General features: G+C 46.9%; 1 protein-coding gene across 3 annotated transcripts in view; it reads left to right on the forward strand.

The window, feature by feature from the left end:
* TBC1D22A (TBC1 domain family member 22A) overlaps positions 1-25,478 on the forward strand; it is a 335,347-nt gene that overhangs the window by 63,129 nt on the left and 246,740 nt on the right. For all 3 annotated transcript variants that reach the window (XM_069489542.1, XM_069489544.1, XM_069489545.1), the window contains one exon: positions 24,564-24,634. In XM_069489542.1, the coding sequence (XP_069345643.1) occupies positions 24,564-24,634 (71 nt within the window). The remainder of the gene's footprint in view (positions 1-24,563; positions 24,635-25,478) is intronic.

Here is a 25,478-nt window from a genome sequence, read left to right on the forward strand (position 1 = left end):
GCTTTTAGAGCAGGTTGTGTGTGAATTTTAAGTGCAGCCTCATCAAGGCAGTTACAGCCTGGTCCTGATTTCAGAGCAGGCTGTGGGTTCTCTGAGCTGGGGGCGGGGGACCTGGGGCAGCAGGGGAAGACCCCCGGTTTGCAGCCTCTCTGTCAGTGTCTTAGGCTCTCTGGTACCAATATCTATCACCTCTTTCTCGGTAACAGGAGCTTTTGGTTGGCATTGAAGAAGCTGTGTGATGGTGTTTATGCTGTTACTGTGTATTACTTTTTTATTGCATACTATTTCTGTTGCAAATAGTCATAAATATTGTTACAGTTTTGACTGCATTATGACACGTTGCTCTAAGTAGTCTCATGTACACTTTGGGTTGCAGGGCTGAGCAATTTGTATTTTTCCTTTGGTGTTTCTTTCTGAGTGTGCTTCAGGCCCAGTGACGGTACCTCACCGCTTCCTTTCTGGACTGTTAGGCCTTCACCATGTGTTTCTTAACTCCTGTCACATTTCCTGGTTGGTGGGGGCCTTGTGGAGACCTTAACCAGGGCCTCCTCCCCTCCCTGCCCCCATTCTCTGTGTGAGCCTTTTCGGTGATAGGGGCTTCACAGACCATCCTTAGAGCCGGGATCTGCCAGGTAGTAGCTGGACACGCCTCTTACTTAACCCCATCTGTCAGTGGCCAGGTGGGCTATCTCACAAGGTGGATTAAATGCTGAAATTTATGTAATGCCTGAGGCAGAGGGCCTGGCATGGCTATTACTATTCCAGCAGTGCAAAACTCTTTTCTTCCGTGGGGATGCAATCTGCCTTCGGGTTGTCCCGCTTGGCCTGGCTCTGGCTGCTGAAGCAGACGTCTCCATCCACGTGGCAGGTCTCCAGAAGGCGGATGGCGCTGTCAGTGCGCTGCCGCCCCACTCCCCAGGCAGCCCTGGGCCTGACCGCAAGGCCCTTTGCAACTTGTCTTCCTTCCCTGGACACGTTTCTGTCAGTCAGTGTTTCTCCGAGGTTCCAGAACTGACTAGTGGAGGCAGCAGGTTTTGAAACATTTGAAACGTTGCCAAGGGCCTTGTCCCTGCTGGGGCCTGTGGCCTTAGATCCCGTTACCTCTGGGGACAGCTACCGCATGCTGTTGGTCCTCAGCGAGTCTGCTGTGGACTAAGACACAGTCTTTGTTAGATTAGAATGACACCAGGTCAGCTGTACTGGCTATTTGGGGGACTCAGCTTCATCCACCTTTTCACCCTCACCCCAGCCTGGAAGGGCTGCTGGGGAAGGCGGGCAGTGCGTGGCAGGTCGGGGGGAGCCAGGAACACGGGTCCACAGCCTGACTCGCCCGTCAGTTGTACTCCTCTCTAATGGAGTGACGTTGGAGTGGTTGTGCAGCTTTTTGGGGGCTTTAGCTTTCTCATAAAAGATTTGCAAAGACAAAATGAGGTGCCATATCCAAGTGTCAATTCTGCCATGCTCTGTGACCGTCACCTGGTACCGTGGCTTCTCTCATTCAGTTGTTTTAGTGCTCCCTCTATGCTGCGTGGCAGGTGGATTGCTGAACCTGCCCTCTTTGTCTTCATTTAAGTTATTCTTGTTAATCACCCGTTTAGCCAGGTTAGTTTAGATGAACTCTGGTAAATGACAGCTGATGATATTTTAGCTTAGCTGTGGTTGCTATCTGGGAGACATCTGGAGGAAATTAGCCACCCTGGAGCAGCTGCTGCTTTTGTGGGGACACACCCCATCTTTCCTTGTTGTACATTCACGCAGCATCCCGACTGCATGCCTGCCGTGTGGAGGAGTGCACGGTGGGCGGCAGACCTGGTCCCTCACCTCTGGGAGCTGGCAGGTCAGCGGGGACGGAGAGGAGTGGAAGAATGCACAGGGGGACCCCGGCTGCTCTGTCTTCTGTCATCCCAGGAGACAGGCTGCTCTGTGTGCACCCACTGTGAAGTGTCTTTTCCAGTGGTGGTGTGGGCTTCATGTGTCAGATCTGTTGCCAGAGTGGTGGCTGTGTGTGTGCACAAGAGATCCACACATGCAAATACGGTGTGCAGAACTCTTTTGGAAAAGGATAAAACTGGGCCAAAAGTTTTGGGAAGTATTATCCCATTCACAAAATGTATCCGTTGCACCCACTATGATGGCCGTAAGAACAAAGAAAGACACAAGTGTTGGCGAGGATGTGGAGAATTGGGGACCCTCGTACGCTGCTAGTGGGAATGTACAGTGGTGCAGCCACTGTGGAAAACAGTCTGACGATCAACTAATCGTAGAGCTACTGTATGACCTGGTAATTGTGCTTCCAGGTGTATACCCAAGAGAAATGAAAACTTGTACATGAATGTTCACAGCAGCATTATTCATAACAACCAAACTGGCAACAACCCAGTGTTCATCAACAGATGAATCGATGAAGAGAATGTGGTATATCCATACAGTGGAATATGCCATTATTGGGCCACAAGAAGAAATAAAGCACTGACACATGCTGCAACATGGATGAATCCTGGAAACATTTCACTAAATAAGCCAGTCACAGAAGACCACATATCGTATGACTCCTATTTATATGGAGTGTCCAGAATAGGCAAAACCGTAGAGACGGAAATTAGATTAATAGTTGCCAAGGGCTGTGGGAGAGGGGGTTGTGGGGTGGCTGCTAATAGGTATGTGGTTTCTGTTTGGGGTGACTAAAATGTTCTGGAATTAGGTAGCGGGATGGTTGCACAACTCTGTCAATGTACTAAAAACCGCTGAATTATAAACTTTAAATTTTATGGTATATGAATTATGTTTCAAAAAATTTTAAAACATGTACCTGTTGGCTTTTGCCTTGGGACGTCTCTGAGAGGATCCAAGATAGGTCTTGCCCTCAGAGAGGTTATGGTCTGTTGGGGTGGGGCGAGGAATAACATTAAGACAGTAAGCCAGTACTGCTGAGCGGGTGGTATTGTCACCGCATTCCTACCTGGTGTCACCTCATTGGTTCAAACCTGGGGTGGGGCAGGTGTCACTCTGCAGGTCACACGGCACGTCCCACTGCTGCGTGCATCCGTGAAGACCCCTTCCGGTGTGAGCAGGTCCTCAGGAGCTTAGCGCCCAGTGCCAGCGGGCGCATGGCGGGCGGCTCAGGGAGCACTGCCCGGGTGTTTGCAATGGGTCCGCCTCGCTGCTCTGCCTGATCCCGCTGTTCTGCCCCACGGAGGACCAGGTGCAGGGAGTCTCGTGAGCCTTCCTCTGTAGCCTGTGTCTGCCGTCAGGATGTAGTAAATTCTGCAGCTTATCGAAACATAGGAAGAAATGCAGAGTGGGGAAGAATTAGAAATGGGATTTCAGGGGTCTGGAGCGACCCCCATAGCCCTGTGTTGGTTGCGGCTGAGGGAGGAGCCAGGTGGGAAGGGTGCGGCTCAGCACGGGCCGGCGGCTGGGTGTGAGGCTCTTCAGAGATGTGAGCTTTTTCTGTGGTTCTGCCCCAATGTAAAGTTTGTAAGAATGGGGAACCCTCAGAGGTGGTGGCAGTGAGCTGGTGGACGTCGCCTCAGAGTCCCTGGCTTTGTTGTGTGTTTGGCATTCGCTGAAGACAGCTGTCTTTTTCTTGGACCGGTTAGGCCTAGAGGTGCTCTGTGGGCACTGTGTGGGGGGACTCCAGGGGCGCTGGTCAGGGAGTCAGCTCTTCCCTGCGTGTGCTGTGCCTGCTTGGCTGTCCGGGCGATGTTGTGGGCATCCCAGTGGTCAGGTGTCTGTGTGAGCCCTGCTGGCCTGTCCTGCTCACAGTGCGCTAGAGAAATACAGAGAAGAGGGTGCCCTGAAGCTCTTCGGAGTCTTCATGCCCTCTCACGGCCCTCCTGGCTTCCCAGGCGCGCAGCGAAGGTAAACATACACCCTTCTCCAGAACCCCCACGTGGCTGCTGCCACTGCATCTGCACCCTGTCTTTGGTCTGCCCTTTTCTCTAGTGACACCACTCAGATGCTGATCCCTTGTTATTCATTTCTTTGAGGCAGAGCAGAAGGTTATGAGACTTTCGGAATTTTCTGTCTGTATCTGGGATCCTTACTAACATTTGTCTGACTCTCATAGGTGCGAGGTCCCTGTTTTCTCAGGGGTGGGCCAACCTGCTGGAGATGCTGTACTGGGTGAAAGGCCAAGGAGGGGCTTGTTCTCAGTCCTGGCTCCGCTAGGCCTCTGCATGCCAAAGACCATTCACCTGGCATCTTTTCTGATACCTTTGGACACTAATGCTCAGCATTTTTCTGACACCAGACTCCCACTGGATCTCACGTTTGCTCCTTTTCTCTTTGCTCCCGTTTGCACCTCTGTTCGAGCTCATTCCGTCTTGCCTGGGTAAGGCTGGTTCTGTTTTCCTGGCTGCACCATGAGCCCCTCTAGGGAGAGCCGCACTTTGGTCACGTCCCTGTTCTCGTGCCTGCCCGTCCTGGAGCACCATATACTGGTGCCGTCTACATCTCTGCCGACGGAGAGCCATTTGTTTCTCACGTGAAGAGCCTGGCTTGGGTACCCTGGCCCTGCAGGACTCGAAGACAGTCCATTTGCCTGGACACTGTGACCTCCGATGCTGCTCCTATTGGGAGGATGATTCCTTTGCAACCTTCCTTGCTGGTGGCAACACTTTGGAGGACCTTTTAAGGCCAAGAGCTCAGCAAGCAAATGTCTGAGAAAAGCTAGAGGCTCGAGAGGATGATAGGGCCCTTGCCGTGATGGGAACATTTGTGCTTCTAGAGCGTACCTCTGTCTACCTTTATCCTTGTCTCTGTCTCCACCCTTCCATCCTTTCATGCTCCATCTGCACCCGCCCCAGCCCGGTTACACGTCTAACCTGCTTCTGGTGGGGCAGGGCTGATAAAGGCACTTCTGGTCTCTGAGCAGAATCCAGGAACTTCAAAAGCAGGTGAAAGAGGCAGGAAGACACCTCCTTCCAGAATGTGCCACTCAACCTTGCCTTGGAAGGACAGGCATAGGAAATCTTGAACATTTGTGGCTGGCCTTGACCCCGTCAGGGCTTTCCTCCAGCCGGCGACGAGGATCAGCATGAGGGTTTTAGGGCTTCACTGCAGCTGCTTTGGGGGTGGTTTGAGACACAGAAGTTTCTGTAATTGCTATTTCCTCTGAAATCTGATTTTTACTCTCTACTTTGGTAAAACTAGTTGCCAAAGACATTACATTTGCCCCGTTGTGCTTGAGAGCCGAACAGGAGCTGAGAAGTTAATTAATTCAGTTTCCTGTTTTATAGATGAAGAAACTGAACCCCAAGAGGTTATTCGTTTCAACAGATACTTACTGAGCACTCGCTGTAGACAGCGCCTTGTGTGCTGGGCCCTGGAGACATAGCGGTGAACAAACGGTCTGCTCAGAGTGACTGGGCACAGCGTTGGGGACAAGCCCGTCTGGAAGGCATGTGCTTTTCTTTTTCTGCTTATGGGATGGCTTTCTGTTGACCTTCAGCTATTCTGCACCAAGATTACTTCCTGTAAAGTTTCCTCCCCAGATTTCTGTGACATCTTGCTTTTGAGGTTCCCTCACATGTCTGAATATCCCCTGTGACTGGCCCCACTCTCTTTCACCTGCACACCCATGTGTTTGCCAGAGTCCATTTCTGGACTTTTTGTTTTAAATATGCTCTTCCTTATGTGGAAGTCCCACATTCCCATATTCCTGAACTTCATCCCGCAGTCTCCTGTCTTTGGGAGATGCCACTGCAGTGTCGTGGTACTTTCTCTGTCTGCAGTGTGTCCAGTGTGGTAGAAAGACCATGGAGTTTGGTCTGAAGACCAAGCCCTCAAGTCTCCTTCCCTCAGTTGTAAAGCGGGGGTGAGAATGCCCTGCAGAGTGACGAGATGCACTTGGGAACCGGTGCCGGCACAGGCACTGACCGTTCCAGGGGGTTGAACGTGCCCATCAAACGTCGCTTCTCTCCTCCTCTCCCCATTCCCCTCCACCGTGATCTGACTACCTCTCTTGACTTCTTGTTTAAATTGTAGATGTTGCAATCCCTCTTACCTGGGTAGAATTTGGTCATTGTCAATTTGTGCCTCTCTCTGCCCCATGTCTAGTAATTGCTAAAGCCCACCTCTCCTTGTTCCTTCACAATGTTCTTGTGCTAATTTCTTCATTCTCGCCTTTCTGTCTTCGATGGGCCTGCACTAGCGTGGGCCTTTGTAATCCCTGCTCATGCGCTGAAGCGGCTTCCTGACGGGGCTCCTCCTCTCCCTCTCCCCTGCGATGCAGTCCACGTCCTAGTGGGAGGTGAATCAAACTGAAACTTGGCTTTCACCTCTACTTCAACTGCTCCCTGTTGCTTCTAGGACAAAGATCAAAGATCAGACTCCTGGTATTTAATGTCCTTCATAATTGGACTCCTAATTACTCGTTCATCCTTCTGTTCCATGCAGACATAGGACCCTGCTGATCCTGGACTGTTCATTATTAATCTCTGCCTAATACTTGTGAATAGCAACTATTAAGATATGTGCTAAAACATAGAATACTCTGATGACACAGTAGATAGCAATAGAGTAGCTATTAAAATAGTTAATCACAAGTAACAATAGTTAATATTTTTCTCCTTGTCTGGAATGTATCTTTCCACCTGTTTTTTGTGGTCTCAGGGCTAGCCCGAGTACCTATGGCAGTGTGCTGTACGTAGGTTGCTCACGGCCCTGGGCTGCTGGGAAGTGCTGGTTTACCCCTGTTTTCCTGGCATAATTATTAATATTAATTGTGCCCCAAAGTGTCTGCTTTGGAGGATGTATCATATGGTCACCCTACCTGTATGTAACACAGAGCACGAACGGTGACCTGTCCATAGCAGTGGCTGCTTAGCTTGCCCCTAGTCCGTATTTTTTGCCCATCTCACTAGGCATAGGATTTTGTATCGTTGCCTTTCTGTATTCTCAGCATCATGGTTGTGCAGTGATAACGCCAGGAATTGGGGGTAGTGATGTGTAAGATACAGTCCCTGTCCTTGGGAGGCTTGTGACTGGGGCGTAGATGTGCTTAGAAATGGATACAGCTCATGTTGGAATGAACGGAAGTGTCCCCCCAGAAAAGAAAGGGAGCGGTGGCCCTATTGTGGGGTGCAAGTGGCCTGGGGGCAGCCTGGGAGCCAGGGCAGGATCCATGGGATCAGTGGAACCACTGCTGGGAAGACCAAGGCTCGCTGGTGTTCTAGACAGAAGCGCTCTGGTGGCGCTAGATCCTGGCTCCTGCATGATGAAGCAAGCCTGACTCTACCATGCGGGTTGTAGGCCAGCGGGTGGGGTTGATGGTCAGTTCTTGACTGTCCTGTTCTCTCGTTGCCGTCTGAGCCTTCCTTCTGTGCACTATATGTGAAATTATTTGCAGGGGACTGTGGGATTATGTTGCTTTGCCTTTGTAATTACATTGCATACTTATCTAAAATTAGTTGAGCTTATCGCGGACAAGACTGTCTCTAGCCTTTCTGTGTATTCAGCTTCCTGTCTGTCGGATTCCTCAGTCATGTGAGACATCTAGTATTGTGCTTTCTGGCCCTCAGAGCCACAGGAGGAAAGTGGACAGAGGGGGTCCTTTATGCGTGTTGGGAGATGACTCCTCTCCTCTGCACGTCTCCGGAGGCTTTGGTCCGAGGGGCTTTTCTGGGTGACCAGTGAGGGGGTGAGGAGCCTGGAGTGGAGCAAATGCGGAGAGGTCTCCATGGCACCAGGTCCTGACCTGACACTTGGGTACGGGGAAAAGCTATCTTGGGAGCCTCTGTGTGGCTGCCCCGTTAATGTTCACATATTATAGCGTCAGAACGATTGTGCTTGCTGAAGCCAGTCTTGTTACTGACTCTGCCTGTTAAGAAATAGAGTAACCTGCTGCCAGGTACTATTATCAGCAAGGGCTGCTAACCTCAGAAGGGGGTTGAGCTAAATCCTGCTATATATGTGTTTTGATGCTGAAATTATGCGAGGCTGAGGGTCTGTCTTCAATGGTTCCTAGTGGAAAGCAAAAACGCAAACCTCAAGCTTCTAATTTGTTTGTAAGGATTTAGATTTTTAACATGAAATAGCAGTAGCCTTTCCTTTAATTAAATGCCATGGAACATTGGCTGTGGGATCAATGGTATTGAAGGAAAAAACAGTGTAATTAGACCTTGTGAAGTGACTAACAAATGATTAGGGTTCTCTTTCAAGAATGGGAGTTGGGGGCTGGTTATAGGAATGCAGATTAGTTGCACTTTGCTTTTGCTTGCTATAGGCTTTGAAAGGCCAAAGTTTTCCCTCAAACATTTTCGGTGTATTTCTTCATTTCCTGTTAGCAACAAGTGGATATAGTTCTAATTTAATCAGTTCCATATTATTAGACATTTAGATCATATCTTTTTTGATCTATAAATAATGCTACAGTGACCATCTTTCTGCATAAGTATTTGTTTGCATTTTGGATAATTTCCTTGGGACAGATTCCCAGAAATGAAATTATTGGCTCAGAGGGTGTGAGCATTTTAAATGAGGTTACGATGTGAGCTAGAGGCATCTCTGCCGTGAGAAATAGTCATAGGATTGCCTCCAACCCTGCTTGTTTAGTGAAGCCTGAGTGTTCCCTGAGTTTGTATGAATGCGCGGAGCCCCCACATTGCCGGGACTATTGGTGTCACTGGGTCATGGGTCTTCCCGAGTGGGTTTGGTTTGCCTTTCACCAACCCGAAGCCCTCACCAGTTATTAAGAAAAACAAAAACAGAAGCAGAAAAAGGCATCCATCCCCCTGTATCAGGCTGGCGTGAGGATTTCAGTTAGTGTAATGAAAGCCTGGGGTCCTGGAGAGGGCTCTCAGTGCCCTGCCGCTGTCTCGCCCCAGGGAGCCCTGTCCACGTTCCATCTCCCCTGCCGTGTGCAGAGCCGCTCAGCCCTGTCAGCTCCTGGCCCAGAGCTGCACGCCAAAGCCACCGTCATTTGCACTCATACAACACAGGCCTCTAGTTCCTGGATCTGCCTTTTTGAGAAGGTAGTTGGGGTCATAAATATTCTTTAAAAATTCCTTATCCAAGACTCTTTTTAAAAACATCGTTATTGAGATAAAATTCACATACCATATGATTCAACATTTAAAGTGTACAATTCATTGGTTTTTAGTATGTTTGCAGAGTTGTGCAACTATCATCACAGTCAATTTTGGAACATTTTCATCACTTCAGAAAGAAATCGTGTATGTGTCAGCAGTCATTGCTCATTCCCCCCACCACCCCCCACCCCGCCCTAGGCAACGACTAGTTCACTTTCTGTCTCTATGGGTTTGCCTATTGGGGACATTTCCTATAAATCATATGCTATATGGCCTTTGAAACTGGCTTCTTTCACATAGCGTGATGTTTTCAAGGTTCATGCATGTTGTAGCGTGCAACCTTCATTCCTTGTTTTGGCCAATAATATTCCATTGTATGGATATGCTACATTTTATCTATCCATTCATTACTTAATGGACATTTGGGGTATTTCTGCTTATTGGCTACTAGGAATAATGCTGCTATGAACATTCATGTACAAGTTTTTGTATAGACATGTTTTCCTTTTTCTTGTATATATATGTAGGAGTGAAATTGCTGGGTCATGTGGTGACCATATATTTAACATTTTGAGGAAGCGCCAAACTTTTCCACAGTAGCTGCAGCATTTTACGTTTCCACCAGCAGTGCATGAGGGTTCCAGTTTTCCCACATTTACAAATTACAGCCATCCTAGTGTGAAGTCTATATATATCTTCTTTGAAGAAATGCCTATTCAGATCCTTGGCCCATTTTTAATTGGGCTACTTGTCTTTTTATTATTGATATCCAAGACTCTTGACACTACTGTCTGTTTTTTCTAGTTGGTTGCCATGAGGACCAGGCTGGAGGTAGCCGACAGCAGGGAAGCTGGCTTTGGGTGGCATGTTCTGCTTCCTGTGGCAGCTGCCCCCTGCCCCTGGCTGTGATCTGTGTATCTCAGGCACAGCCGAGCTAGGCCTGAGCACCGTGTTGCACACCTGTGAAGTAGTCATGGGCAAGCACGCGTTGGGCGTTGGTGTTCTTGCAAAACGCCTGCAGCATTCCTGACCCCCCCCCCCCCCCCCCCCCCCCGCCAGTTGTGGGAGGAGAAATCTCTACTGCAGAAGAGCGGTTGGACAGAGAGGAAGTGCTGAGCTAACACAGTGCAGAGGTGCCTTGCAAGGGCTTCTTGGAGGAGGTGGCCTCGAAGTCTCCAGATGGAAGGACTGGGGAGAAGCTGGACACCCATCATGGAATAGGGTGGAGGAGTTATTTTCCTGGCATTGGTGACAAAAGTGGCTTCTGTTTTAACAGGATTAGTTTTCCCCACTATGAGCGACTTACGGTTGTTCACCGAGGTAGATTTTTTTTTTTTTAAAAATTCCACATAACTGTTAAAACTAACAAAAATCAAGCAAAACAAAAACAAATGACAAGAAGAGAAAAGCCCCAGATACCTATGAGATCACTGGAATCCTTTTTGACATAAATGCACACAGTACCGTGTTCCTTTCTGGTTCCGACATGACCAGATCCTGGTGAATAAAATACTTCCTGGAAATTTGTCCTAAAATCATGAGAGGGAGGGATCCTGTTTGCCGGGCGAGTGTCCCGGAGCAGCAAGCAGGACAGGCGTGCAGCGTGGGGCAGCGAGCGGGGGTCTCGGTGTGCAGAACCGAAGGTGGCAGGTGCGTGCCGTTTCTGTTTCCTTCCAGCGAGCCTTTGCTCCTTCCCTGCAGCTTGCTTTGGTGAAGGGCCCTTGGAAAGCAGATAATAAACTTAAGTTTTAGAAGTGTGTTTCATTTCCTATAAAATAAATTAATAGTTAATTGTAGCACAGTTTCTAGAATAAAATGAGTCTCTGTTTTAATTTTTCATTCTTTTAAAACGTTTATTTTTTCCTGTTTCCAAAACGTGACAGCGTGGCTGGAATCTCATGAGCAGCAGACCTCGCCATGTGTTTTCTCGCCAGTGGCTCGCAGGTCTCTGTAGTCTGTGAGCAGCCCAGATGGCGGGAGACCCCAGGGCTCCTCTCCCCCTTCCTCAGAACTCTCAGGATTGTGGGGGTGGGTGGTCCGGCTTCTCCCGTGTGGTTCCTAGATCCATTTCTGGTGACATTGCAGTCCTCAGATTCTGTCTCCCACTAGGGAGGCCGACGGGGTGAGGTTGGCAGCGCTTGTGTTCTCCTGGCCAGGACTGCCTGCAGACCCACTGGCTTAGACCCAGCGGCAAACTCAGCAATCAGTTTCCTCTGCCCTGGGCTCCCCAGCAGTCATCTTGGCATCCGTCTGGTCGTTTGGAAGCCCTGGTGTGGCGCAGGGGCGAGGAGTTGGCTTTCTAAGCTGGTTCTGCCTCTCCCTGGTTGAAGTTGAGGTTTGCTCTGTTTGACACTGACTTTTCACGTTGTTTTAAGGCTTTCATGAGCACATGTGTGGAAGGCACAGAGCACAGTCCCCGGCACTGTTTCTGCTCCCTCTGTGCTTCCCAGGAGGGACCATGGTGTGTGGTATAGGAGCAGGTCCTGGGGGCTTCCGTGTGGCCCTCGCTGGCTGTGTGACTGGGTAAGTTACTTAAGTCCCTTGAGCCTCAGTGATACTCATCTATGAATAAGTTAATGTGAGAATTAGATGAAATAATCTGCATGAAACCTGGCACATAACAGGTGTTTAATGAACGTCAGCTTTTGTTTCCTGAGCTCCTTGAGGCCTTCTAGCTCTCGACCGCCCCGAGTTCTGGCCCTTAGGAAGTGGGTCTCCCTAAATCCTGGGTGTGTGAAATCAGCAGTGGCCAAGGGAGCGTGTGGGTAGGAGAGGCTTGAGTGCTTGTGGGGGAGATGCTGTGGTTTATGGGGGTGGAACTGGAGAGTGAGAGGAGGTTTTGAAACTTTTTTCTTACAACAAGTCATCCTCAGTCCTCGTCTGACTTCTGTTCTCTGGGCCCGTGGGTACCCTGTGACTTTGTCCACAGCCCTGGGACCTTGTTTTAAGACAGCTCTCGAGGCCTTTCTCCCAGTGAAGCACTTGCTCCTCTTCAGTGCCATTCAGCCCTGGGAGCCCACTGGCGGGGGGCTGCAGGAACTGCCGTTTGGAGACGGAGGAGCTGTGCAAGCCCACGGTGTGCGGGGGTGGGTGTGGGGCTTCCCCACCAAGGGCAGCGGCGCACAAGTGGGGGGGGGGGCTAGATTCAGCTGTGGAGGAGCAGAGTGGAGGATGGGGGGGGCAGGGTGGAGGCCTCACCTGAGAGGTGCAGCTGTGAGGTCTGACTCTGGGGCTTCCGATGAGGGGACCTCTGGGGGTTGGGGTGGGGAAGGAGAGCTGGGGGGCCAGTCCCTTCAAGAGAGAGGCACCATGGACCTGTTTGTTTTTTTTTTCTGTTTTAAAAATTTTACTTGGAGATAGAATGCCTCTAGTCTTTGGGCTTCCAAAGAGCTGCCACCATAATCTGCAGCAGGGTCAGCATGACATGCGTTGCTGTCCCCGCATGAAGTGCGCCTTCCTGGAGAAGAGGATCAGCTCTCACTTCTCTTTCGTGGGTAGCACTGGGCGTGGGTTAGATGCCCCACACCACCACGTTTATGGAGCGAACGCAGCGTGAGCGCTTGCCCTCCAGGAGCCCTGAGTCTGATGTGTACCCATAACAGCCACGAGGCGTGGCTGCAAGGGAGCACCCTCCACAGTAACGGGGGGAAGAGCTGGAAGGCTTCATGGAGGAGGTGATGTTGGAAGGATGAATAGAGCTTGCCCAGGTAGAGGAAAGGTGAGGGGCGTAATGGTATGTCAGTACTATATTTGAAGCGTCTGTTCCAGCCAAGTGTATCGGTGCTCGCGGTGATACATACTGATTTCCAGTTGACCGAGGGGCAGAAGCTGCCCAAGCAGGGCGCTCAGAGCTGAGCTCCCTTTGACCCCGTTTCTTTTGGGCTGGCTAAGTTCCGACTGCCTGGGATAAGCTGGTGTATTCAGTATCTCAGCAACTAGACATCACCAGTATTTAATCTTGTCATTTCATGTGTTTTTTTGTCATTGTGCTCATCCTAACTGGGATTTAATTACAGCCCCATAGTGGATTTTTACAAATATATTGGAAAGCAAAGCGGCCATGGTATGTGATGTTATACGAAATCCAAGCATTTCTGTTAATATTATCTTTCAGCCTCTGTGTGTCTCCAGGCTTTTCTCGCACAGTGCCCCCTCCCTGCAGCCAGGGCCCGGCTGCTCCTCTCCCTGCCTTTGCTCAGACGCCAGTTCCTTTGGTAGGAGTGCCTCCCCTTCTGTCTGTCCGCCCGCTGGACTTCAGTCGTTCCCCAGTCTTTCCTCCTCTGCAAGGCCTTTCCTGGCCCAGCAGCCAGCGTGGCACAGAGGCGCCCCCCCCCCCCCCAACCCTGGTCTCTCTCATCTTCTTGTCCCTGGGCCCCTTCCCTGTGTTTCTTCCTTCACTCGGGCAGCTGTTTGCCCTCCCTGGTACAGCACAGCCACTCACCTGTAGGAGTGCTTGTCAGAAGTCCTTTCTGACATTTCCGATGCCTTCAAATGCACATTCCTTCCTACTTGTTACCCAGGAGCTGTCTGAAGTAAAGGAAAAAAACAAAAAACAAAAAACAAAAAAACCCCAACTCTGGATAAAAGCAAAAGCTACAGCTAGAGAAGTTATTTTGAAAAAATTTTTATGTTAATTACAGCAATTAAGGGTCATCAAGCTTGGAATCCCAGAACTGTTCAGAAAGGCTGCCAGGTAATTGAGCTTTACCTCTCTCTCATCTCCTCCTCATGCATCTGAACGGAGAAGCCAGCTCCTTCAGAGCTGGGAGACTGCACGCAGCCAATGTCCTCGCTACAATTTGGGCTCCAGGGTCCTGCAGAAAGAAAACTTCTGAAAGGTTCATTTAACTGTGTCACCTGATTGGGGAAAAACAGTTTTCCTCCTAGCTCTATCTGTGGAAGTGAAACCTTGTTCAAATTTGCCAAAGGCTGGAGAGGAAAAGAACAGATGTATCTCTCAGGCTCGCTGTACTTTTCCTTTGAACATTTAGCCTTCCACAAAACAAATTGATAAGGAGCATGGAGTTCTACATATAAATGAGAGAAATGATCTCATGGATCAGTGGTTAGGAACTTTTCTGCTTCCCCCTTTTTACCTGAGAAGAAATACAACCTTCCAAAAGTTAGTTATTCCATTTTGAAAGCCTGAGGGTGATGGGGTGGTAGTAATCTGCTTCCAGGTACAACCGTCACTGTTTTGGGGACCCTTGTGTTCCGGAGGGGTTCTGTGGGCAGCCTCAAGCCAGATCCATCTCGCCTCCTTTCCAGGACAGTTGCTGGCCCTGGCCCATAGCAGGTTGATCCTTGCGTGCTGAGCGAGGTGTGACGAGCTCAGGCCTGGGGTGTGCCAGATCTGGGCTCCCATTTTTGCTCTGTCATTTCTGGCTGGTGTGTGCCTCCCGTCTAGAAGGGATCACTGCTTTGCTTTCACCTCATAAGTCACCCAGCAAGCCCTGTGGCATTCTGTCCAAACACCTCTGAAGTCTTTGCTTAGCACTCCGTGCCCTCTCTCCCTACCTGTGTTGGCTCCTCAGCACCTGTCAGTGTAAATCCAGATGGTTGGCACACTGTTCCAGCCTTCTCTGCGTGATCCAGACCCTGGCTCCCTCTCTAGACACATTTCTCACTGGCACCCCATCCCTGTCTCCATCCCCTGGATGGATGCCCCCTGCTAAGCTCCGTACAGCAATGGGAAGATGTTTTATTATTTTACTCTCTGTGCTTCTGTGTTTGCAGCTTCCTCTAGCTACAGTGCCCTTGGCCCCTTGACATATACTAATAAGGTATATGATTATTTTTAGGTCAAATTTTTGTTTTTTTTTCTTTCTTTTGAGATGGGGTCTTACTCTTTCATCCAGGCTAGAGTGCAGTGGCATAATCATAGCTCACTGTAGCTTCAAACTCCTCGGCTCTAGTTATCCTCCTGCCTCAGCCTCCCAAAAGGCTAGGAGTATAAGCATGAGCCACTGTGCCTGGCCAGGTTTTTATTTTTATAAAAGTAATCCATGTACCTGGTTTAAGAAATGAAGTAGTATGGGTTGAACATCCCTAATCCCAAATTTCAAAGTCCGAAATGCTCCAAAATCTGAAACTTTTTGAGCACTAATGTGATGCCACAGGTGGAAAATTCCACACCTGACTTCATGTGATAGGTTGCAGTCAAAACACAGGTATGCAACACACAGTTTATTCGGTGTCCCCAAGGGAAAAAAGAACTTCTCAACCTCCTTCAGCTGCGATATATCCTTTTCGCTCAGATGCCCTGCACAAGCACGCCCACAGAAGGTGTTAATCGGCACGTGTGTGGGCCGGATGCACCCAGGGCAGGCTCCCCACAATGGGGCCAAGACCTACATGCATTACTCACTGTAGTTTTTTGCTTACTCTTTGTTCTGTGGTGTAACGATATTGTCGAACATGTCAAAATGACCTGCAGGTACCCCTCTGGGTAATAGTGATGAGAAAGAGGAAGCGTTTATGTTTGTCTTAGCACAGAAGGTCAAGCTGTTGGAGAAACCGGACAGCGGTGTCAGTGTGAAACACGGCTCACAGAAGAGCACGCTGTCGGGGTGACTGCCACGTATGACCTAAGAAACCGGGAGATGAACTGCGGAGGTTCTGTGCTAAAAGTGATGAATAGAAGTTAATGAACACAGAAAGACACTGCATGAAGCTAAAAATGAAGATCTCGATTATTTATTGAAAAAGTGGATCCATCAGCATCTTTGTGAACGTGTGCCACGTTTGTGTGCCAGTGTTTGGAACACGGTGATTAAAGACACGGTTGTGCATGCCTGGCACAAACTCTGGCCTGTGACTGTGTTCAATGATGATGATTAACAAGGTGGTGACTTGGAAGGATTCTGTATGTCAAGTGAGAAAAAAGTGTTTTCTGATCTCCTTATGTATGTAAAATATAAATCTTCAGAGTCTGTCAGTAAGCTGGAAAAAGTGCATCGATAATGAGGTTCCAGTTGTTCATTCATTGACTGGTGGTGAAAGCCCTAAAATGGTTCTGAATCAAGGTGACTGTGACAATAGTGAAGATGAAGTTGACACTGCAGAAAAAGTGCCAGTAGGTGACAGGTGAGAACGTGTGATAGGCTTATTGCAGGACTGGAGCAACGTGCATTCATAACGGGACCAGAACTCATGGCAGTTTATGATATCAAAGAGAGACTTTCTAAAACAAAAACTGTTATTAATGAAGAGATGACTCTGGAGGAAATACTTTAAAAAGCCATCCAGCAGAGTGCTTCCTCAGTCCCACTTCCTGGTCCCTCAACTGCTTCTGATGTTTCTTCTCACTGAAACAGTAAAACATAGTGTATAGTAACCTTTTAATCACAGCATAGCATCTCAGGTGGAGGCTGAAAGCTGCCGTTGTCTGTCGCTACTGTTGTCTGTCTGACAGCTGATGCAGGTGTCCTGGCGATGCCGCGGTGCTGCGTGGTTACCCTGAGCACATCATATTTCTCTGTATTAATGGTATGTCTTGTTTTTTACCTTAAGTAAAAAAAAGTACTTAATGTGAATAAGTGTAAGAGAATGACGGCTTATCAGTAGCACATAAATTCAAAGTCAGGAATGATGGTGATGCCACACAACCAGAGATTGTCTACATGGGTGGCTGAGATAGTGACACCTTTGCTTTCTGACGCTTCAGTGTACACAAACTGTTTTGACATGCACATAATTATTAGAAAATATTGTATAAAATTACCTTCAGACTATGTGCATACAGTGTATAGGAAATATAAATGAATTTTGTGTTTAGACTTGGGTCCCATCCCCAAGATATCTCATATATATGCAAATATTCTCAAATCTGAAAAAATCTAAAATTTGAAACAATCTGATCCCACACGTTTCGGATAAGGGACGCTCAACCTGCAATATAAGGTTTATACCAGAAACAGTAGTCCCTGCCGCCACCCTTCCTCACCCCTGCACTCCACCCCAGCGGCTGTCCGGTACCTCCTGGCTACCCGTCTGGCACTTAGCTTTATGTTTCTAAATACTATGTTAGTTTTGCTAATTTTTACAGGTTAGCTATATTTATTGACTTTCCACTTTGATAGCAGAGGATTTAACTCTTATTATGCTCCTCCCTCTTTTCCTTCCCCACCCTCTCAGCGCATTATGTCAGTTTTTGGTAAATTGAGATTCATTGTGCTGATGTGACTGCAACTCTGGTTCATGACTGAGCCACGAGGAGCTGTCATGTGTAACTTGTTTTATCCCAGAGTCATTGATTGGCCAGGGAAAGGCAGAGGGGAGCTCACGGCTTGGGTGGGGAGCCAGCTGCCTCTGCTACCTTTGGGGCAGTCCTCCTGCGTTGGGTACCGCGCAGCCCTTCCTGTTTGCCGTGGGTTGGTGGGTCCCTGTTGGCGTCCCCTTGGCCGGCTGCGAGGGTTTGCCTTCTCCACTCTGCTAAGTCAGCTCCTGTTCTTCCTGCTGCTTTCCATCTTTAAGATTTCTGTTGACATTTCTTGTCTGCCATCATCTCCCCATTTTTGCCTTTATCCTTGTTTATAATGTTATTTCTTTACTGCCTTGTTGGTGAGGGTTAGGGTAGGGGCAGAGGTAAATCTGTGCTTTCGCTTGGCTTTAAGATACCTCTCCAGGAGAAGCTCACATCTTTCCTGATGTCCCTTCTTCATAGAGGAGACTGCCTCCCCGCTGGTGGCCAGCTGTGCCTTGCACTCCTTTCTCTCTCAGCCCTAGGGAGCACAGATTGCACTTGCCGATTCCTCCTTCCTGCTAGGCAGAGCCCCATGAGGGATGGTGCTGCATCTGATTGCCCCCTCGGAGGCTAGCTCTGTGCCTGGTCCTTGGTGTGCGTGCTGACTCGATGAATCGATGTGTGGGTGCACCCAGAGCATGGCGGTGTTGCGGTGGCTCTGCCCCAGAGGCAGCGTGCACAGAGCGCGTGCTCGCTGAATGCTGCTCAGATCCTGTCCGCGGCTTCAGGAACAGGAAATGTGCTTGTTTTACAGACCCTTCTTACGCTAGTGATCTTACACTAGATCCACATGGAAGCCTAGGTGTGTGTAGGTGGATTCCTTACTTTTGTTCAGTGTCTCTCCCAGATTCTATTGCTACAAAAGTTTTTCAAAAATCAGAATTAAAGCAAGTTAATAAGAGATGAATCTCAGGGAAAAAATAGCTTAAATTATGGATTGATTTTCCTGTTATTCTTGGCTTTTCAGAAAAAAGGTGCTTATAGTTATGAGTTCTTTGCATACCCCATTTTGTGACAGATTTCTGGTTCAGTCTCAAAAGTGATATTTTACATCCACTTAGAACGAGTGAGTCCCAATTGCTTTCTGGTTGGGGTTCACGGTGCGCTGCATAATTGCATCTGTCGGCATAATGGAATCATGCTCTTGCGTTTGTATAGTGTGTCACAGTTTACAGATGCTTTCCCATGTATTGTCTCTGTGTTCCTTGTGAAAATTCTGTGACTTAGGCAGGGCAGGTATTTTTTGTCTTGTATTTCAGTGGAGGAAACTGAAGCTCAAGAAAAATGGAGACTGTCCGGGCCTCCCTGGTTTCTGTTGGTTAGACTGGGCCTGGAGCCCCAGTCCTCTGAACCCAACCAGCTTTGGCTCCACCACAGCCTGGTGCCTCTCTGCTTCCTTTGGTGTAGAGTCCCCACCTGGTAATTTCCCAAGTGGGAGTTTTATTGAGAGATAAAACTTTCACAGTGCAGATGAGCATGGAATTGTGATTTTGATGTTGTTTTCATAAAAATATTTCAAAGTTTTATTTTTCAGAAAGCAAATCCAATGTTGTAGAAGAAAGAAATGCTATTTATTTCGCATTCATTTTCATCCATTCTCATTCATTTTATGCTTATGTAAGTTTTTCTTACATTTTAGTTTTCTCTCTTAGAGCGCCAGTGATTTTGCTGTCTGACTTTAAGAAATACAGGGACAGAAAGCCGAAAGAAAGCTGTCTTAGTCTGTTTTGTGCTGCTATACTAGAATACCACAGACTGGGTAATTTATAAAGAAGAGAAATTTGTTTCTTGCAGTTCTGGAGGCTGGAAAGTCCAAGATCAAGGTGCCAGCACCTGGTGAGGGCCTTCTTGCTGTGTCCCCACATGATGGCAGGCGGGGGGACAAAAGGGGACAAAAGCTATGTTTTCACTTGGCAGAAGAGGGCAAACCTTCTCCTGGAATTCCCTTTGTGGTGGCGTCAATCCATTCAGGAGGGCTCCCAAAAGGCCACCCCCCAGCACTGTTGCACTGGGGATTCAGTTTCCAACACATGGATCTTTAGAGGGAACAAAATCATCTAAATCATAGCAAAAGCCAATGACAAGCTTTAAACATAAAGACTCAGGCAGTTGAAATAAAAGGGTGGAAAAAGCTGTGTCATGCAAACACTAATCAGAAGAAAAATAATTTGCTTAAAATTACATCAGAAAAAGTAGACCTCAAGACAAAGAGTATATTAATGACAAAGAGGGCTGTTTCATAGTGATAAAAAGATCAATTCATTAAGTAGATAGATGAGTTCTGAATGTCTGTGCACCTAATAGTATAGCTTTACAATGTGTGAAGCAAACATTGGCAGAAATAGGGAAGTAGACAAGTTCACGGTCCTCAGCAGAAAATTTAACACCTCTCCCTGAGTAACTGATAGAATAGGTAAATTAAAATGTTAGTACAAATATAGAAGATTTGAATGGCCCTACCGACCGACTAGATCTAATTGATTTATAGAATACCACATCCACCGATTGAAAATGCACATTCTTTTCAAGGACATAAGGCACATTTACCAAATGGAACCTATGCTGGGCCAAAACAAGTCATAGAAAAAAATTAAAGGGTTGACATAACGCTAAGTTCATCTGAGCAAATGCTCTAAATTAGAGATAAGTAACAATAAGATACCCGGGAAATCCTTGGATATTTGGAAATTTATCTACATACTTCTAAGTAACCCATGGATCAAAGAAATCACAAGGAAAATTAGAAAATATTTGGATGTAAATGATAATGATAACATATCAAAATTTGTATGATGCAGCTAAAACAGTGCTTAGGGGAAAATTTGTGCCATTTTTTTATATTTATATATATTTTTTGAGACAGATCTCACTCTATCACTCAGGCTGGAGTGCAGTGGCACAGTCATAGCTCACTGTAACCTTGAACTTCTGGGCTCAAGTGATCCTCCTGCCTCAGCTGCCCAAGTAGCTGGGACTACAGGCACATGCCACCATGTCTGGCTAATTCTTTTTCATTTTTTGTAGAGATGGGGTCTTGCTATCCCAGGCTGGTGTCAAACTCCTGGCCTCAAGAGATCTTCTCACTTCAGCTTCTTAAAGTCCTGGAATTACAGGTGTGAGTCACCAGGCCTGGCCACATTTTAATGCCTATATTAGAAAAGAATAAAAGTTTCAAATCAATGATCAAAGCTTCTACCTTAAGAAATTAGGAAAAAACCCAAAACCAAGTAAGAGAAGGGAAGTAACCTAAATAAGGGTGAAAATCAATAAGCTGGAAAATGGAGAAACAAGACAAGCATTATTAATATCTAAAATTAGTTTTTTTAAAAAACTAATGAAAAACCTCTAGTTAGACTGATCAATAAAAAAAGGAAGACACAAATTACCAATATCAGAAATGAAAGAGGGATATCACTACAGATCCTGCAGGCATTTAAAAGACAAGGGGATATTATTTACAACTTTATGCCAGTAAATTTATGAAATGGACATGTTCCATGAAAGAACTTACATGAAATGGACATATCACTTGAAAGATATAATTTAATAAAACTGATACAAGAAGAAATAGAGACCTTTAATATCCTTATATTGATTTAAAAAATTAAATTCGTAATAAAAGAGTCTTCATACAAGGAAACCATCGGAGCTAGATGGTTTTACTTAGTGAACTCTATCAAACATTCAAAGAAGAAATAATACCAATCCTCAAGAACGCTTTCAGAAAAAGAGTGGAGTATCAAACACTTCTTCACTCATTTTTTAAGGGTAACAGAACCCTGATACCAAAATCTTACAAAGACATTATAAGAAAAGGAAACTAGATTCTGATATCCCTGGTGAATATAGGCAAAAAATTCTTTAAAAATATGTTAGCAAATTGACTTTTGCTTCGACCCCAAGGATTAACTGTCAAAGGAATTGCTCTCCTGTTGTAACAAACTGGAAGACTGGACCAGATATGTGAAACAACTGTTTTCAGAGATCAGACAGCAGGCAGTGCAGGGCTCTGACCCTGTGAGAAGGGAAATAAACAAGGTGAACTTTACAATGACTCAGTTTGTCATTGGAGGCAGTTTCCAAGCTGCAGGGGTAGGGAGAACCTAAGTGAACCTGGCAGCCTTGCTGAGTTGAGGAATTGGGAAAGGCTGTCTGGAGAGGCTGAGCTAGAACACATGGAGCAGAGTGCTGGAGAGGAGGGAAGTGTGCAGGGAGAGACCCTAGATGTCTGCAGAGGGCCCCCTCTGTCCTTGGTGAGTACTGATGTGCTCAGGAGTGGGGTGAGATTCCCCGAGCTGAGGAAAGTCACCAGAAAGCAGTGAGCTGAACCTACAGAAATAATCAGTGCGTGTACACACTGTTTTGTGTTGTTCCCTTTTCATCTCATAATTGAGATGCGTCTATTCCATATCTGCACAAAAAGATAACTGGTTTTTTCTATGACAACGTTGTATTCCAGTGTATGGATGTAACAGGGTTTTTAATCATCTCCCTATTAATGGGCATTGTGGTTGGTTGTTTCTAATTTTTTGTTAAGATGACATTACTCAAATGACCATCCTTGTGCATAATCCTACATACTTTTGGAAATATCCCCGTAGAATAGGTTTCTTAAAGTTGTTGCTTAAAGGTTACATACTCTGAAATTTGACTAACAAAAAAGCTGTTTATGTACACTTTTACCAAAATGTGAAAGGGTTGCTGTTTACCCAAAGTCTCATTAATATTGGATACTATCATTCATTTAAAATTTCATCCAACTAATTTTTGACAAATTTCTTAAGTCTGTAGTTCTTTGGGGGGCTCTCTGGGCACAAGGGCTGTGTTTGGTGTTGCTCGCTTTTGTAATCCCCCCACCCCTAGCCTTGTGCCTGGCCCAGAGGAAGTGCTCTTTAAATCCTTGTTGATGTCAGTGAGCTTGGTGTTTCTGTCTATTTATGTATGTCTTTAAGTGAAGCCTTAATAGTTTTCTTCTTGCGGTATCGTACAGTTCTTGTTAAGCTTATGCCTGTAACATTTTCTACTTGTTTTTGTGCCGGTAGAGAAAGCTATTGATTTGTGATGTTCTTGCATCCGGCTATCTTATTTAACTGAGAACTCTGTTTCCTGCTGGTCTCTTCGTTCTGCGTCCCTCTCTGTCCTCAGGCTGGTTGGGCTCTAGATGGTTGCAGCGGTCCTGAGCCCCACGTCTGACCCTGGCAGTTTTCAGAGGAAGAGAGAGTTGCCTCCAGGAGCTTTCTCAAGAGTGGGGGGAGCTTTCTGAGAAGCCCCCGTGAATGAATCTGTGCTCAGTGGCTGGAGTAGGGTCCCAGCCCCATTGCGGAACCAGCCACTGGTGAGGGTTTGGCTGACTCAACAGAGCTCCGTCTCCGTGACCCGAGGAGTTGAGGGGCTGACGCCCTGTCCCCATGGCTGCTGGGGTGAGGTGTGCTGGGATTGTGCTAGGAAGGTGGCAGGGGCTAGTGGGCCCTGCGTGGGAGTCTGTGTGGACGTCTGTCCGGATGGTCCTGTGGCTTTTCCCCATCAGCCTCACTCAGCACCTCGATAACGTTGTGAGAGTTCCTGATGTTGAACCGTCCCTTCAGTCTTAAAGTACACGCTGCTTGTGCGCATTATTCTTTGACTATCCTGCTGCGTTTTCATCTACCAAGATTTTTCTTGGAATCCTTTTGTCTGTATTCAGAAATGAGATTTGTCTGTGTTGCTAAAAGTCTTTTTAAGAATGTGAATTAATATAGTGGAAAGACCCTGGTGTTGAACATTACTTAGTTCCTCTGTGACCTCGGTGAAGTCACTTAACCTCTCGGGGACAATTTCTTGTGTATACAGTAGTGATCATAGCCCCAAATACCTCAAGCTGTGTTGAGGATCAAATAAGATAATATACATGAAAGCTCTCTTTAAACACTAAACTTAAACAAAATTAGAACTTTGTCTCACCACATACATTCAAGATTTTTGAATTTTTGTGAGTTTCTTCCGATGAGGAGATAGGTTTAGAGAACATTCACAACCAAGTTCTCTCAGCTTTTTTCATAAACCTTGATCAGAAAGCCAGAGTTACGCAGAAGAGAGGCCTGGGAACATGATTGGTAAACATTACATTATTGGTGTTCAGATATTAGGTTCTTGCTTTTCATAATATCCTTAGGGTACTGGGGAAGATTTGATATTTTCTGAGATTGCTGTAAAATGCAAGTTATTGCTGGTACCATTGCCCAATTATTCTGTACTTATTTTACTTAGACTTTAGTAATTGGAAAAAGATTAGATGTCAGGACTTTGTATTTTGTTGATTATATTAGCAAAGTCTTCTCTTTAATCATTTCTTTTATTCCTAGTATTAATCATTAGCTTCGAGCTGTTAGGAGAAGAGCCTAATGGTGGATTCCTAACTTAAAGGAAAGAAATAATTACTTCAGTGTCAGTGGGATTGGACAAGTGTTGATATACCTACAAATTGAAATGAATTCTCTAGCCGTTCGAGGCACGAGAATGAGCTGCTGAAGGAGACACAGCAGGTCAGACAGAATCAAGGCCCAGCGTCCCTGCCCTCTGTGCCTGCTGGGCCCTCGCCTGCCCTGAGCAGGCTCTGGACCCTCCCGGCCCCTCTGCCCTGGCCAGCTGGCTCTTCCTGCCCGCAGGGTTAGTGAATGCATCCTCCACTGGTGTGAGCCTACCCTGAAGACTTTGTTGACCTTGGTGTGTGTAATATGGCTACATCCTTAATTAATGTTGTATAAAGACAAACTTACCTCTGTGAAACAATTTCTTTCAAAACCAATGCTGAGAAAACCACCTCACATAGGTATTCTTAAATAACAAATGGTGAGAGTGAGGCAGGAAGGGAGGGAGGGAAGGAAGGGAAGGAAGAGAAGCAAGGGAGGAGGAACAATTAAAGTGGCCAGTTTGGGGAAGAAGCTCTCAGGAGGGGAGCGGGGGAAGGGAGAGAGGGGACCAGAGCGGAGGGGTGGAGAGAATGAGCTGGACCTCACCGCCTGAGGGAGGAAGGGTCATGGTGCCTCGCCTGTCTCAGGGTGCCTCCAGGGACATGAGGGTACTCTCTGAGATTTCAGTGTGCACAGGTGACCTTTTGCTTGGTTGCAATAGAGTGGTAACTTCCCTTCTGTCATATGTCAAGAATAATCAGTATCTGAAATTTTTGTCATTTAGGTTTATTCTAGTTTTCATTTATGGGGCTTATTGCCCCCCTAATAAAACTGGTGGAATATGTTAAAGCACCAGGGGAAGTCTGCTAACCCCCCCTTTTTTTTTTTTGTTAACAGAGGAATTGCGGAAGCTGAGCTGGTCTGGGATCCCCAAGCCAGTGCGTCCAATCACGTGGAAGCTTCTCTCGGTGAGTCTCCTGTCACTCATCCGTGTGGGCTTCTTCCTCCTGTGAGTCCCGCCTCAGTCTGGCCCATCAGCCACAGCCCAGACGTTTGCGCTGGCTCTGGTGCCTGCTGACACAGGCCTCTGCCCTGGCTATGGTGACATTTCCTATTCTTTGCTTAATTTCAAGCTTGGTTGAACAAGACCGTCAGAAAATGAGGGTAAACAATCATTATGACATCTGTATTCTTTTTCTCTGATTTTATTATTTAAAAACCATCTTTATAATGTGTTCCAACCTGTGATATAAGAAAGGTTCTAGCATAGAAGATTATTTCAACTCTGAGGATTTGAAACAGGGAAATGTGTTTTAAGTATGTTGAAATGTGTTGAAAACAAGGAAATGTGTTTGAATAGGTTTTTTTTTTTTTTTCAAAGTATTAGTAATGATGTTAGCAAAGAAAAAATGTTGATGTTAGGAATAGTTTGTGTTTCTGTGATGGAGAGTGGGGTTGTGGCTCCCCTGCTGCCGGTCTGATGCCTGCTGAGAGCACCGGGTGGGCGACGGTGGTCATCGGCGGTCATCAGTGTGTCCTCCTGCACTCAACCCTGGCTTAACGTTGGGAATGAGGTCGGCCCTGCTGCACATTTCAGAACAGTTTGCACACAGCTTCCTTCTCTTTCCCTGTTTTATTGTTTTTAGAGCCCACTCATTAGGGAACTCTAAATGTTTAGTCTAAATTGGGTCTGACTTTCAGTATTTAAAAGACTCTTTCTTGCTAATGAGTCTTAATAAATTTGCAGCTTAGTACCTCGTAATCCTAAATGTAGATGCAGCTCTGAACAGTGAATATTTATTGATTAAATAT

This window comes from Eulemur rufifrons, chromosome 16, assembly GCF_041146395.1.
Source record: "Eulemur rufifrons isolate Redbay chromosome 16, OSU_ERuf_1, whole genome shotgun sequence".
Classification (NCBI taxonomy): domain Eukaryota; kingdom Metazoa; phylum Chordata; class Mammalia; order Primates; family Lemuridae; genus Eulemur; species Eulemur rufifrons.